The sequence below is a fragment of the Dendropsophus ebraccatus genome, chromosome 14 (genome assembly GCF_027789765.1).
Source record: "Dendropsophus ebraccatus isolate aDenEbr1 chromosome 14, aDenEbr1.pat, whole genome shotgun sequence".
Classification (NCBI taxonomy): domain Eukaryota; kingdom Metazoa; phylum Chordata; class Amphibia; order Anura; family Hylidae; genus Dendropsophus; species Dendropsophus ebraccatus.
This window is the reverse complement of record NC_091467.1, coordinates 60588886-60602442: the sequence shown is the minus strand read 5'-3', so window position 1 is coordinate 60602442 and position 13557 is coordinate 60588886. Positions and strand designations below refer to the sequence as shown.

The 13557-nt window shown below is 49.5% G+C and overlaps 1 protein-coding gene across 1 annotated transcript in view; it reads left to right on the top strand.

The window, feature by feature from the left end:
• Positions 1–3882: 3882 nt before the first annotated feature.
• Positions 3883–13557, top strand: part of WIPI1 (WD repeat domain, phosphoinositide interacting 1) — a 10743-nt gene continuing 1068 nt past the window's right edge. The window contains exons 1-11 of the mRNA XM_069954069.1: positions 3883–4108; positions 5067–5149; positions 8005–8174; positions 8250–8346; positions 9330–9427; positions 9538–9630; positions 9702–9772; positions 10354–10461; positions 11563–11724; positions 11797–11904; positions 13397–13518. Coding sequence (XP_069810170.1) covers positions 4017–4108; positions 5067–5149; positions 8005–8174; positions 8250–8346; positions 9330–9427; positions 9538–9630; positions 9702–9772; positions 10354–10461; positions 11563–11724; positions 11797–11904; positions 13397–13518 — 1204 coding nt within the window. The 5' untranslated portion in view covers positions 3883–4016. The remainder of the gene's footprint in view (positions 4109–5066; positions 5150–8004; positions 8175–8249; positions 8347–9329; positions 9428–9537; positions 9631–9701; positions 9773–10353; positions 10462–11562; positions 11725–11796; positions 11905–13396; positions 13519–13557) is intronic.

Here is a 13557-nt window from a genome sequence, read left to right as displayed (position 1 = left end):
TATAGGGATCATACAGGGAGGATATAAGTGATGTATACAGCACATATAGGGATCATACAGGGAGGATATAAGTGATGTATACAGCACATATAGGGATCATACAGGGAGGATATAAGTGATGTATAAGGCACATATAGGGATCATACAGGGAGGATATAAGTGATGTATACAGCACATATAGGGATCATACAGGGAGGATATAAGTGATGTATACAGCACATATAGGGATCATACAGGGAGGATATAAGTGATGTATAAGGCACATATAGGGATCATACAGGGAGGATATAAGTGATGTATACAGCACATATAGGGATCATACAGGGAGGATATAAGTGATGTATACAGCACATATAGGGATCATACAGGGAGGATATAAGTGATGTATACAGCACATATAAGGATCATACAGTAAGGATATAAGTGATGTATACAGCACATATAGGGATCATACAGGGAGGATATAAGTGATGTATACAGCACATATAGGGATCATACAGGGAGGATATAAGTGATGTATAAGGCACATATAGGGATCATACAGGGAGGATATAAGTGATGTATACAGCACATATAGGGATCATACAGTAAGGATATAAGTGGGGTATACAGCACATATAGAGATCATACACTAACACAATAGCTATGGTGACACCTAATGGTAGAAGTAATTTATTGCAATGTAGCAAAGTAGAAAGTATCATCCAGCACCTACTTTGTACCGCACATATCCTATCACCCTGCTAAGGCTACTTCATTATTAAAGAAGCTCTCTGTTGCCACAGTGTGGCCTCCTAAGATACAGCATACTCTATGAAGTAGTGCCGGTTCACTGTTTCTGCTAGTATTGAATTTATTGCAATATTGTAAGTTGCAAAGTGTAATAACTAATTTTTATGTAAGAATAATCCAATTAGATGACTGCAAAGTGACATTGGTAAAATGACATACAAATATTATAATAATGAGTTAATAATAGTACAGATTATCCTGTAGCTCTATTAGTTTCCCTGAAATGTTTATTAAGACACTGGATACTGGATACTTTACCAGACATTTCTGAGGTAATCTCCGCTCTGAAGGAGATCTTTCATTGGGAACTTTTGGATGTATTGCGCACCAAAGAAAAATCAACAAAAACATTTATGTCCAAATGGACACAATTTCTAATTCATGATTTTACTATAGAAGAGAGAGACTCTGTCATTAATCAATTTAAGGACACTGATTGGTATTGCATGGCCGCCCAAAAGGGAACTCTGGGAGCACTCCAAATATCTTAAGCTTTTCCCTTTCTCTGTTAAAGACAATTCTCTCCATTCTATTGGTAGCATATTTGAATATCTGACATCTATACCATGTTTTAAAGGGGTTGTCCGGCGATAAAAAATTATTCACAGAATAACACACATTACAAAGTTATACAACTTTGTAATGTATGTTATGTCTGTGAATCGCCCCCTTCCCCGTGTCCCACCACCCCCACCCGTGTACCCGGAAGTGTGGTGCGCTATACATTACCTGTCACGTGCCGACCACGGTCTCCGATCGTCAGCAGTGACGTCTTCTTCGGGAGGCCAGCGGATCTTCCCGAGTGCCGGCCGCCCTCTGCAGCGTCATCCGAAGCTCAGCCGCGATTGGCTGAGCATAACTGTGCTCAGCCAATCGCGGCTGAGCAGCTGATGACGTGGCCGCGTCATCAGCCGCTCAGCCGCGATTGGCTGAGCACAGTTATGCTCAGCCAATCGCGGCTGAGCTTCGGATGACGCTGCAGAGGGTGGCCGGCACTCGGGAAGATCCGCCAAGCTCCCGAAGAAGACGTCACTGCTGACGATCGGAGACCGTGGACGACACGACATGCGGTGAGTATAATGCACCACACTTCCGGGTCTAGCGTGGGTGGGGGGAAACACGGGGAAGGGGGCCATTCACAGACATAACATACATTACAAAGTTGTATAACTTTGTAATGTGTGTTATTCTGTGAATAATTTTTTATTGCCGGACAACCCCTTTAAGGTGATATTATAGGTTACTGGTTTTCTACCTATGTTTTTTTGGTAAGACTACGTTGTATTGTATATGATAATATGTCTTTTAAGGTTATTACAAAGGCTCATTGTATCTGTATGATATTGTAAACATACAATCCTTTGTTGCCTGCAAGCGACTTTGTTTTTTAGGCTATGTTCACACTGCGTATGAGTCCGTCCGCATTTCATACGCCGCCGTACATGTGCGGCTGAAACTATGCTTCTCTAGCTTGTTTCGAAGCGATCTGAGGCAGGTCATTTACTTGGAAATCTTCGCCCAGCCCTGACAGCCACACAGAACCTTTTGGATCGAAAAATCAAGTTCAATTTGGCTGAAATAAGTCCTTCGTACGGGACCGCATGGAAATCCACGGCCGTGAGTTTCAACATTTCCGTCCTCAAACAATGGTCGTGTTCATTTTTCACGGCGCCGTATACGATCCGGCCATAAGCTCATACGTAGTGTGCACTGTGCGGGCGTATACAGTATACTTTCAAGCTAACGCATCAACCTCAAAACTACGTGCGTATATTCGCGGTTCGCACTATGGCCAGAATCATACGCAGTGTGAACATAGCCTTAAACATGTAATGAATTTTCAATATGTATGTTCAAATATTACATACGCCACTAATAAAATATTGTTAAAAAAAAAAAAAAATACAGATTACAGTCTGCAGTGTAATAATATTACAGGTTATATAGTCTGGAGTGTAATAATATTACAGGTTATAGTCTGCAGTGTAATAATATTACAGGTTATATAGTCTGCAGTGTAATAATATTACAGGTTATATAGTCTGCAGTGTAATAATATTACAGGGTATATAGTCTGCAGTGTAATATTATTACAAGTTATATAGTCTGCAGTGTAATAATATTACAGGTTATATAGTCTACAGTGTAATAATATTACAGGTTATATAGTCTGCAGTGTAATAATATTACAGGTTATATAGTCTACAGTGTAATAATATTACAGGTTATATAGTCTGCAGTGTAATAATATTACAGGTTATATAGTCTGTAGTGTAATAATATTACAGGTTATATAGTCTGCAGTGTAATAATATTATAGGTTATATAGTCTGTAGTGTAATAATATTACAGGTTATATAGTCTGTAGTGTAATAATATTACAGGTTATATAGTCTGTAGTGTAATAATATTACAGGTTATATAGTCTGTAGTGTAATAATATTATAGGTTATATAGTCTGCAGTGTGATAATATTACAGGTTACAGTCTGCAGTGTAATAATATTACAGGTTATATAGTCTGCAGTGTAATAATATTACAGGTTATATAGTCTGTAGTGTAATAATATTATAGGTTATAGTCTGCAGTGTAATAATATTACAGGTTATATAGTCTGTAGTGTAATAATATTACAGGTTATATAGTCTGCAGTGTAATAATATTACAGGTTATATAGTCTGTAGTGTAATAATATTACAGGTTATATAGTCTGTAGTATAATAATATTACAGCTTATATAGTCTGCAGTGTAATAATATTACAGGTTATATAGTCTGGAGTGTAATAATATTACAGGTTATATAGTCTGGAGTGTAATAATATTACAGGTTATATAGTCTGCAGTGTAATAATATTACAGGTTATATAGTTGCCTCTGTATTAACCCTTTCCCTGCCCCAGCTGTGGGACACGCACTGCATCATGGTTCCACCACCAATATGTCTTCCCCTTAGGCCACGCCCTTGTTTACGTCTCACCAATCCTGTGCGGCCCTGCTGGAAAAAAGGGTGGGGCTGAGGCGTTAAACTCAAAATGAGGAACGTCACTTCCGCAGTCTTTGCCGTGATTGGTCGGCTGCAGAAGGCTTGCGCTAACTGCCGGCGAGAAGAGTAGGCAACCAATGAGAGGCAAGCACAGCGATGACGCGCTGTCAGCTGTTGTTTGTTTACTGCGGATGTAGAGGGAGCCGGGGGCCGAGAGGAGCTCAGGCTGGAGCATAGGAGATGGAGCCCGGCGGCGGCGGAGGAGCAGCAGCGGCGGCGGCGGGAGACGGGAGCCCTGACATCTGCTGCCTATCCTACAACCAGGACTGCACGTAATGTGGGGAAGGGCTGTACCATTTTCTCTCCGTATGGAGGGGAGAGGCTATACCGTTATCACTAGGGAGAAGAGGCAGGGTCGGCCAATTGTCACACAGGGGCACCCCATCTGGACTGGTCCACTATTACATTACTTTGGGGTGGGAAATACCATTCTCGTACAGGGGTATTTGTCTGGATTGGACCACTCATCAAAAAGGTGAATGTGACAGGACTGAACTATTATCATCAGAGGGGTGACGGTCCGGTCCAATACTATGTTCACAGTGACCTCACCAGCAGAATAGTGAGTGCAGCTCTGGGGTATAATACTGGATGTAACTCAGGATCAGTACAGGATAAGTAATGTAATGTATGTACACAGTGACCCCACCAGCAGGATAGTGAGTGCAGCTCTGGGATATAATACAAGATGTAACTCAGGATCAGTAATGTATGTCCACAGTGACTCCACCAGCAGAATAGTGAGTGCAGCTCTGGGGTATAATACAGGATGTAACTCAGGATCAGTACAGGATAAGTAATGTAATGTATGTACACAGTGACCCCACCAGCAGAATGGTGAGTGCAGCTCTGGAGTATAATACAGGATATAACTCAGGATCAGCAATGTACACAGTGACATCACCAGCAGAATAGTTGGTTCCTCCAGAAAATATTACAGGCAGTGATGGTGAATGGGTCAGAAATCCCAGGCATAAAGTGTTATTGATAATCCCCTTATATATCCCCAGCTTGTGATGCATTGGGCCGTGTCTTGTGAGAGTGGGTGGTATCTGATCCTTTGGGGTCTAGATCGGGCAGACAAGGACTGTGGGGGTCACTGTAGGGGCTTGCACCTGTGATTCTCTGCTGGACAGGGTGGATTATCCTGGGGGGTGGGTTAGTGGGTTTGGGCCCAATCGTAGCTCCTGTTCTATAGATCTTACGTAGATTTGCTTTCTTTGCTTGCAGGTCCCTGGCAATTGGGATGAGGACGGGGTACAAGCTCTTCTCTCTCTCCTCGGTGGAGCAGCTCGACCTCGTCCATGAAAGCTGTAAGGCTGTGACTGTGTCTGTGTGGGTATTACCTCAACACTCACAAAGGGACCGATAGCCCACTAGAGACCGATAGCCCACTAGAGACCGATAGCCCACTAGAGACATGTGTTTTCCCGTTAAGGAACGATAAAACTTAACTTTTAATAAATCACACCTCTACCAGTATCCAGGTACACCTCTACTGGCCCAACCTTACCAGCACTCAGTCTCTGCCCTGGCACACCTTTACTGCCACTGTCTCCCTTCCATGGGCACTCAGTCTCTGCCCTGGCACACCTTTACTGCCACTGTCTCCCTTCCATGGGCACTCAGTCTCTGCCCTGGCACACCTTTACTGCCACTGTCTCCCTTCCATGGGCACTCAGTCTCTGCCCTGGCACACCTTTACTGCCAGCATCTCCCTTCCATGGGCACTCAGTCTCTGCCCTGGCACACCTTTACTGCCACCTTCTCCCTTCCATGGGCACTCAGTCTCTGCTCTGGCACACCTTTACTGCCACTGTCTCCCTTCCATGGGCACTCAGTCTCTGCCCTGGCACACCTTTACTGCCACTGTCTCCCTTCCATGGGCACTCAGTCTCTGCCCTGGCACACCTTTACTGCCACTGTCTCCCTTCCATGGGCACTCAGTCTCTGCCCTGGCACACCTTTACTGCCACTGTCTCCCTTCCATGGGCACTCAGTCTCTGCCCTGGCACACCTTTACTGCCACCATCTCCCTTCCATGGGCACTCAGTCTCTGCCCTGGCACACCTTTACTGCCACCTTCTCCCTTCCATGGGCACTCAGTCTCTGCTCTGGCACACCTTTACTGCCACTGTCTCCCTTCCATGGGCACTCAGTCTCTGCCCTGGCACACCTTTACTGCCACTGTCTCCCTTCCATGGGCACTCAGTCTCTGCCCTGGCACACCTTTACTGCCACTGTCTCCCTTCCATGGGCACTTAGTCTCTGCCCTGGCACACCTTTACTGCCAGCATCTCCCTTCCATGGGCACTCAGTCTCTGCCCTGGCACACCTTTACTGCCACCATATCCCTTCCATGGGCACTCAGTCTCTGCCCTGGCACACCTTTACTGCCACCATATCCCTTCCATTGGCACTCAGTCTCTCCCTGGCACACCTTTACTGCCACCATCTCTCTTCAATGGGGACTCAGTCTCTGCCCTGGCACACCTTTACTGCCACCATCTCTCTTCAATGGGGACTCAGTCTCTGCCCTGGCACAGCTCATTAACATACAGTTTGCCAGTTAGATTTCTTATACCAGGCTCAGACACTGCCTATAAGCACCAGTCTTACCAGTGTTGGCAGTACTTGGGCATCCAGTCCTGGGTTTCTATAGGAAGCTGGGCCACAATCTCCAGGCACACACAGTACTGTCAGGGTGACAGCTGCCTCCTCCTACCATAGCACCAAACACATATCTTCCAGATACGATCCTAGGTCCCTGACACTCCATGGGCACCAGTGCCAATCTGTGCCAGTCCCACTGGGCAACACTTTCCGGTAACTCTGGTCCTTACATCCACATTACATGCTGCTCTCACCCTTGGCAACAGAGTTAGATATTCCAGCAGCCGTCACCCTTCACTTCTAAGTCCCAGACGTGTCTTGCCTCAGCGTGGCGTCTACGTACAAAGCTTCCCGGGTGGACAGGACAGGGACTAGGCTGGCACCGGCTGGTAAACTATCCCTGCGAGGGTTTATATAATATGTATACAGAGAGGTTTCTTAATCTGTGTCCAGTGTATTAAACACTATTCTTTTTATGATTTATTAAAAGTTATGTTTTATCACTCCTTCACGGGGGAAACCCTGGTGGGCTATCTGTGCTTGTGAGTGTTGAGGTTAAATAAAGTGTTCTGGTATCCCTATCTGTATTTGACAGTGTGTGTGCTTTGTGTGTGTTTATAAAGCGTCTGACGCCATTGTGTAATGTGCTGGTGTGTAGAGGCGGCTGCGGGGAGAGATGTGGTGTATGGGGGGGGGTGCGGGGAGAGATGTGGTGGTGTATGGGGGGGGGGTGCGGGGAGAGATGTGGTGGTGTATAGAGGGGGGTGCGGGGAGAGATGTGGTGGTGTATGGGGGGGGGGTGCGGGGAGAGATGTGGTGGTGTATGGGGGGGGTGCGGGGAGAGATGTGGTGGTGTATGGGGGGGGGTGCGGGGAGAGATGTGGTGGTGTATAGAGGGGGGTGCGGGGAGAGATGTGGTGGTGTACAGAGGGGGGTGCAGGGAGAGATGTGGTGTATGGGGGGGGTGCGGGGAGAGATGTGGTGGTGTACAGAGGGGGGTGCAGTGGCTGATGTTGTGCATAGAGGGGGGTGCGGGGAGAGATGTGGTGGTGTACAGAGGGGGCTGCGGGGGGAGATGTGGTGGTGTACAGAGGGGGGTGCAGTGGCTGATGTTGTGTATAGAGGGGGGTGCGGGGAGAGATGTGGTGGTGTACAGAGGGGGCTGCGGGGGGAGATGTGGTGGTGTACAGAGGGGGGTGCAGGGGCTGATGTGGTGTATAGAGGGGGGTGCGGGGGCTGATGTGGTGGTGTATAGAGGGGGGTGCGGGGGCTGATGTGGTGGTGTATAGAGGTAGCTGCGGGGGCTGATGTGGTGGTGTATAGAGGGGGGTGCGGGAAGAGATGTGGTGGTGTATAGAGGTGGCTTCTGGGGCTGATGTGGTGGTGTATAGAGGCGGCTGCGGGGGGGGGGCATGTGGTGGTGTATAGAGGCGGCTTCTGGGGCTGATGTGGTGTATAGAGGCGGCTACGGCGGCTGATGTGGTGGTGTATAGAGGTGGCTGTGGTGTCCCCCCTCGGCTCCCTGTCTCTCACTCCCTGTACCTCTCTGGGGCAGATGACCTCTCGGACGTCTACATTGTGGAGCGTCTCTTCTCCAGCAGTCTCGTAGTTGTCGTCAGTCACTCCAGGCCTCGGCAGATGAACGTTTTCCATTTTAAGAAAGGAACAGAAATCTGCAACTACAACTATTCCGGGAACATTCTGTCCATCAGACTGAACCGGCAGGTGTGTTGGTGCGAGGGGAGGGAGGACGCCCTGCAGGGGGAGGAGATTACTGACCACCTCCAATATGTCTTCCAGAGGCTGGTGGTCTGTCTAGAGGAGTCCGTCTACATCCACAACATTAAAGATATGAAGCTGCTGAGGACCCTGCTGGACACCCCCCGAAACCCCAGCGGTAATAAGGCCAGGGCACCATAGGAAGGAGGAGGGTTTCCAGTGACGGATGGGCCAGAGGGAGGGGAGGGGCCCCCGGTGACTGATGGGCCAGCAAGAGGATGGGGCCCTTTGTGACTGATGGGCCAGAGAAAAGGAGAGGGTCCCTTGGTGACTGTTGGACTAGAGGGAGGAGGCCCCAGTGACTGATGGGCCGGAGGGAGGAAGTCCCGGTGACTGATAGGCGGGAAAGAGAAGGCCTTGGTGACTGTTGCTCTGGAGGAAAGAACGCCCTGGTAACTGTTGGACCAGAGGTAGGGGCCCCATTGACTGCTGGGCCGGAGGGAGGGAGGAGGCCCTGGTGACTGATGGGCTGGAGGGAGGAGGCCCTGGTGACTGATGGGCCGGAGGGATGAGGCCCCGGTGACTAATGGGTGGGAGGGTGTTAGGGGTTCCTGGTGACTGATGGGCCGTAGGGAGGAGGCCCCGGTGACTAATGGGTGGGAGGGTGTTAGGGGTTCCTGGTGACTGATGGGCCGGAGTGAGGAGGCCCCGGTGACTAATGGGTGGGAGGGAGGAAGTCCTGGTGACTTATGGGTGGGAGGGTGTTAGGGGTTCCTGGTGACTGATGGGCCAGAGGGGGCGAGGTGTCCTAGTTAGAGATAAGCGAACCTGGAGCATGCTCGAGTCGATCCGAACCCGAACTTTCGGCATTTGATTAGCGGTGGCTGCTGAACTTGGATAAAGCCCTAAGGCTATGTGGAAAATATGAATATAGTCATTGGCTGTATCCATGTTTTCCAGACAACCTTAGAGCTTTATCCAAGTTCAGCAGCCACCGCTAATCAAATACCTAACTTTCGGGTTCGGATAGACTCGAACCCGAACCCGGTTCGCTCATCTCTAGTCCTAGTGACCGTTTGGCCGGATGGAGGAGGCCATGATGACGGATGGGAGGGTTTACCTGCCATGATCTGATCCTTGACCTTGTGTTTCCTTCTTTAGGTCTTTGTGCTCTTTCTATTAACCATTCCAACTCCTTCCTGGCATATCCTGGCAGCGCCTCTATGGGGGAGATCATGGTGTACGATGCCAACATCTTGGTGAGTGGCTGCCTGGTCACACATCTGCCTGCGGTCAGAAGGCGTGTGTGTTGATGTCATCCATGGCACAGTTGGCAGAGACAATGCTGATGTTTTGTGTTTCTATACAGAAAATTGAATGCACAATCCCGGCCCACGACAGCCCCCTTGCCGCCATTGCGTTCAACTCCACAGGAACCAAGCTGGCCAGTGCATCAGAGAAGGTGAGTAAGAGACAGGACGGGGGGCCGTGTGCCCAGGTTACCTGTGCCCACTGACCACTATCTTATTACAGGGAACTGTCATCCGTGTCTTCTCCATCCCTGAGGGTCAGAGACTGTATGAGTTCAGGAGAGGAATGAAGAGGTGAGACAGAGAGCGCCCCTTCCCAGCTGTTGCCTGCTATTACATTCCAGCCCTGTACCACTCATCTGAGGAGGAGACCACCACGCTCCATACCCAGCTGCTTCTCCTTCCTCACCTCCGTATAGTCTTGTCCTCCTCTAGATGAGACACAGCGACTCCTCCGCATTGTGTCTGTCCTGTAGCTGCAGTGGGGAAAGCACAGTACGGCAGGGGGTCAGAGGCGCACTGTTCTGTTCTATGGCCACCTTATAGAGGTATATCACTACTGATACGGTTACAGTACGCTATAGGAGGGCGGCAGTCACCTCTTATTACAGTATACAGTACACTATGGGGGATAGAGTCGTGTACTCTGTGGTGTGTGGGAGGGGTGTAGAGGTGTGTGTGTGTGTGTAGAGGTGTGTGCACGCTGTTGTGTGTGTGTGTGTGTGTGTGTGGAGGTGTGTGCACACTGTAGGGTGTGTGTATGCTGTGGTGTGTGTGTGTGTATAGAGGTGTGTGCACGCTTTTGTGTGTGTACACTTTGGTCTGTGTGTACAGGTGTGTGCACACAGCTGTAATTTTCTTCTCTTGTGCTGCAGGTACGTGAACATCAGCTCCCTGGTATTCAGCATGGACTCTCAGTTCCTGTGTGTGTCCAGCAACACTGAGACCGTGCACATCTTCAAACTGGAACATATACCAGAAAGGTGTGAGGGGGCACCATCTAGCTACCCCAAAAGGGTCGGAACCTGGGGGTCATGCCATTTGTCAATATTTATTTAGAAGTAATCATCGATTTTGACCTTCTCCATCCTTCTCTGTTATCCTCCCTCTTCTTTTAGATTCTGTAGTTCCCCAACCCCACTGAAGACGTCTCTGTCCTCCTCCATCTAGACCCCTCTCGTTGTTGTCGTCCTCCCTCTCCCTATGGACCCCTCTCCTGTTGTCGTCCTCCTCCCCCTTCTGGACCCCTCCCTTGTCATCATCCTCCCTCTTCGACCCTTTTGTTGCCATCCTTTCCCCTCCCTATGGACCCCTCTCCTGTTGTCGTCCTCCTCCTCCCCCCTCTGGACCACTCCCTTGTCATCATCCTCACTCTTCGACCCTTTTGTTGCCATCCTTTCCCCTCCCTGTGGACCCCTCTCCTGTCGTCGTCCTCCTCCCCCTCTGGACCCCTCCCTTGTCATCATCCTCCCTCTTCGACCCTTTTGTTGCCATCCTTTCCCCTCCCTATGGACCCCTCTCCTGTTGTCGTCCTCCTCCCCCCTCTGGACCACTCCCTTGTCATCATCCTCACTCTTCCACCCTTTTGTTGCCATCCTTTCCCCTCCCTGTGGACCCCTCTCTTGTCGTTGTTCCCCCCTCTGGACCACTTTCTCATTGTCGTCCTTCTCCTCCCTTCTGACCTCTATGTTGTCACCCACCACCTCCTTCTGGATACCTCTGCCGTCATCGTCCTCCACCTCCTCTTTCGTCGTCCTACTTCGACCCCTAAGTCATCATTGTTCTCCTCCTCCTTTCTGTGGACCCCTCCTTCGTTATCCTCCTCCCCTTACAGGGGCCAGTGTATAGTAGGGATCTGTTTCCGGGGCTGCCTGGGTCTAAGCATGTAACTCAGGAAGTGAAGCTGCGATGCCCTGTGCCCCTTACAGCCTCACTCTGTGCAGATACCCAGTGGTCGCCCCTCTGTTGTGGTGTTTAATGAGGTTGCAGTGCACTTCCTCTTGGTGACCAGAAGATGGCGACATCTTGTCACTGATGCAGCAGCGCTCAATCAGCCTTGATTATAATATTATGTCGCTTTCTAGGTCTGAAGAAAACTCGTCATGGAGTGGCTACATGGGCAAGATGTTCATGGCCGCTTCTAACTACCTCCCAGCCCAGGTATCAGACATGATGAACCAGGACCGGGCCTTTGCCACCGTTCGCCTCAGCTTCTCAGGACACAAGAACGCTTGTACTCTGGTGACGTAAGTGCATTAACCCATAAGTGCTGGACATTCCTCCCTTGAGATCCGATACTGAAGCCTCTTTGGTTGCAGGATACAGAAACTACCGCGCCTCCTGGTCTCTTCCTCCAGTGGCCACCTTTACATCTACAACCTGGACCCACAAGATGGCGGCGAATGTGTCCTAATTAGGAAACACAGGTAACCAGCAAAGTGGGTTATCCTCACGCGCTAAAAAGAGCCTGTATCCCCCTCCAAGAATGAGATGTTACTCCCATTAGATAACTGGGGACGCCTGATCACACCGCTGCCTATAGATTCTTGGTACATCAGCCCTTTCCAGAGATATGAGGGTTTATAGTTTGTCTGACAATATAAGAAATAGTCAGATAGGTGTGAGGCGATGGGCGGAATAACATGCTGAGGCTGTGTAATAGACATAGATGGCCCTCAATGAAAAACATCCCCCCGACTGTGTAATCTGGTTATCCCATTACCACTGGTGTACAAGGCCAAGAACAGTGAAAGAAGCAGCAGGGCAGACACAGAATAATCCCTGGATCAACGTATCACATGTAATCTATTGGCCATAATTTGTAAAATTATATTATTCAAGAAAAGCCTCCAGGCCTCCCTTGAGCTTGTGTAATGAATCAGCCATGACAGCATCATGTGTCAGAGAGTTCCACAGTCTCACTGCTCTTACAGTAAAGAACCCGCGTCTGTGCTGATGGCGAAACCTTCTTTTCTCTAGACGTAGAGGATGCCCCCTTGTCATGGTTACAGGCCTGTGACCAGTGATTTATGCAGAGAAAAACATTTTGTTCTCATCATTAGCATCTATTCCTCTTTAATGCATCCTGTGTGATGTAAGGAGTGATCAAGACCCCTCCTCTGTGATGTAAGAAGTGGTCAGAAGGTCCCTCCTCTGTGGCCATGTGATGTAAGGAGTGGTCTGGAGGCACCTCCTCTGTGGCCATGTAATGTAAGGAGTGGTCTGGAGGCACCTCCTCTGTGGCCATGTAATGTAAGGAGTGGTCTGGAGGCACCTCCTCTGTGGCCATGTAATGTAAGGAGTGGTCAGGAGGCACCTCCTCTGTGGCCATGTAATGTAAGGAGTGGTCTGGAGGCACCTCCTCTGTGGCCATGTGATGTAAGGAGTGGTCAGGAGGCACCTCCTCTGTCGCCATGTGATGTAAGGAGTGGTCTGGAGGCACCTCCTCTGTGGCCATGTAATGTAAGGAGTGGTCAGGAGGCACCTCCTCTGTGGCCATGTAATGTAAGGAGTGGTCTGGAGGCACCTCCTCTGTGGCCATGTGATGTAAGGAGTGGTCAGGAGGCACCTCCTCTGTGGCCATGTGATGTAAGGAGTGGTCTGGAGGCACCTCCTCTGTGGCCATGTAATGTAAGGAGTGGTCTGGAGGCACCTCCTCTGTGGCCATGTAATGTAAGGAGTGGTCTGGAGGCACCTCCTCTGTGGCCATGTGATGTAAGGAGTGGTCAGGAGGCACCTCCTCTGTGGCCATGTGATGTAAGGAGTGGTCAGAAGGTCCCTCCTCTGTGGCCATGTGATGTAAGGAGTGGTCTGGAAACACCTCCTCTGTGGCCATGTAATGTAAGGAGGGGTCAGAAGGCCCCTCCTCCTTGGCTATGTACTGTCATATAACATAATCTTGCCATCTTCTCTTTGTAGTCTCCTCGGTACAGGGAAGCTGGGAGCAGGCAGTGACAGTCCTGTGGAGACCCCTTTGCCTGTGTCATATGCGGCTACTGTAGCCAGGCCGAGCAACGTTCCCTCTACGTGCACAGTGACAGGTGAGAGCCCCACGGCCGCCGTCCCCAGCTTGTGTGTCC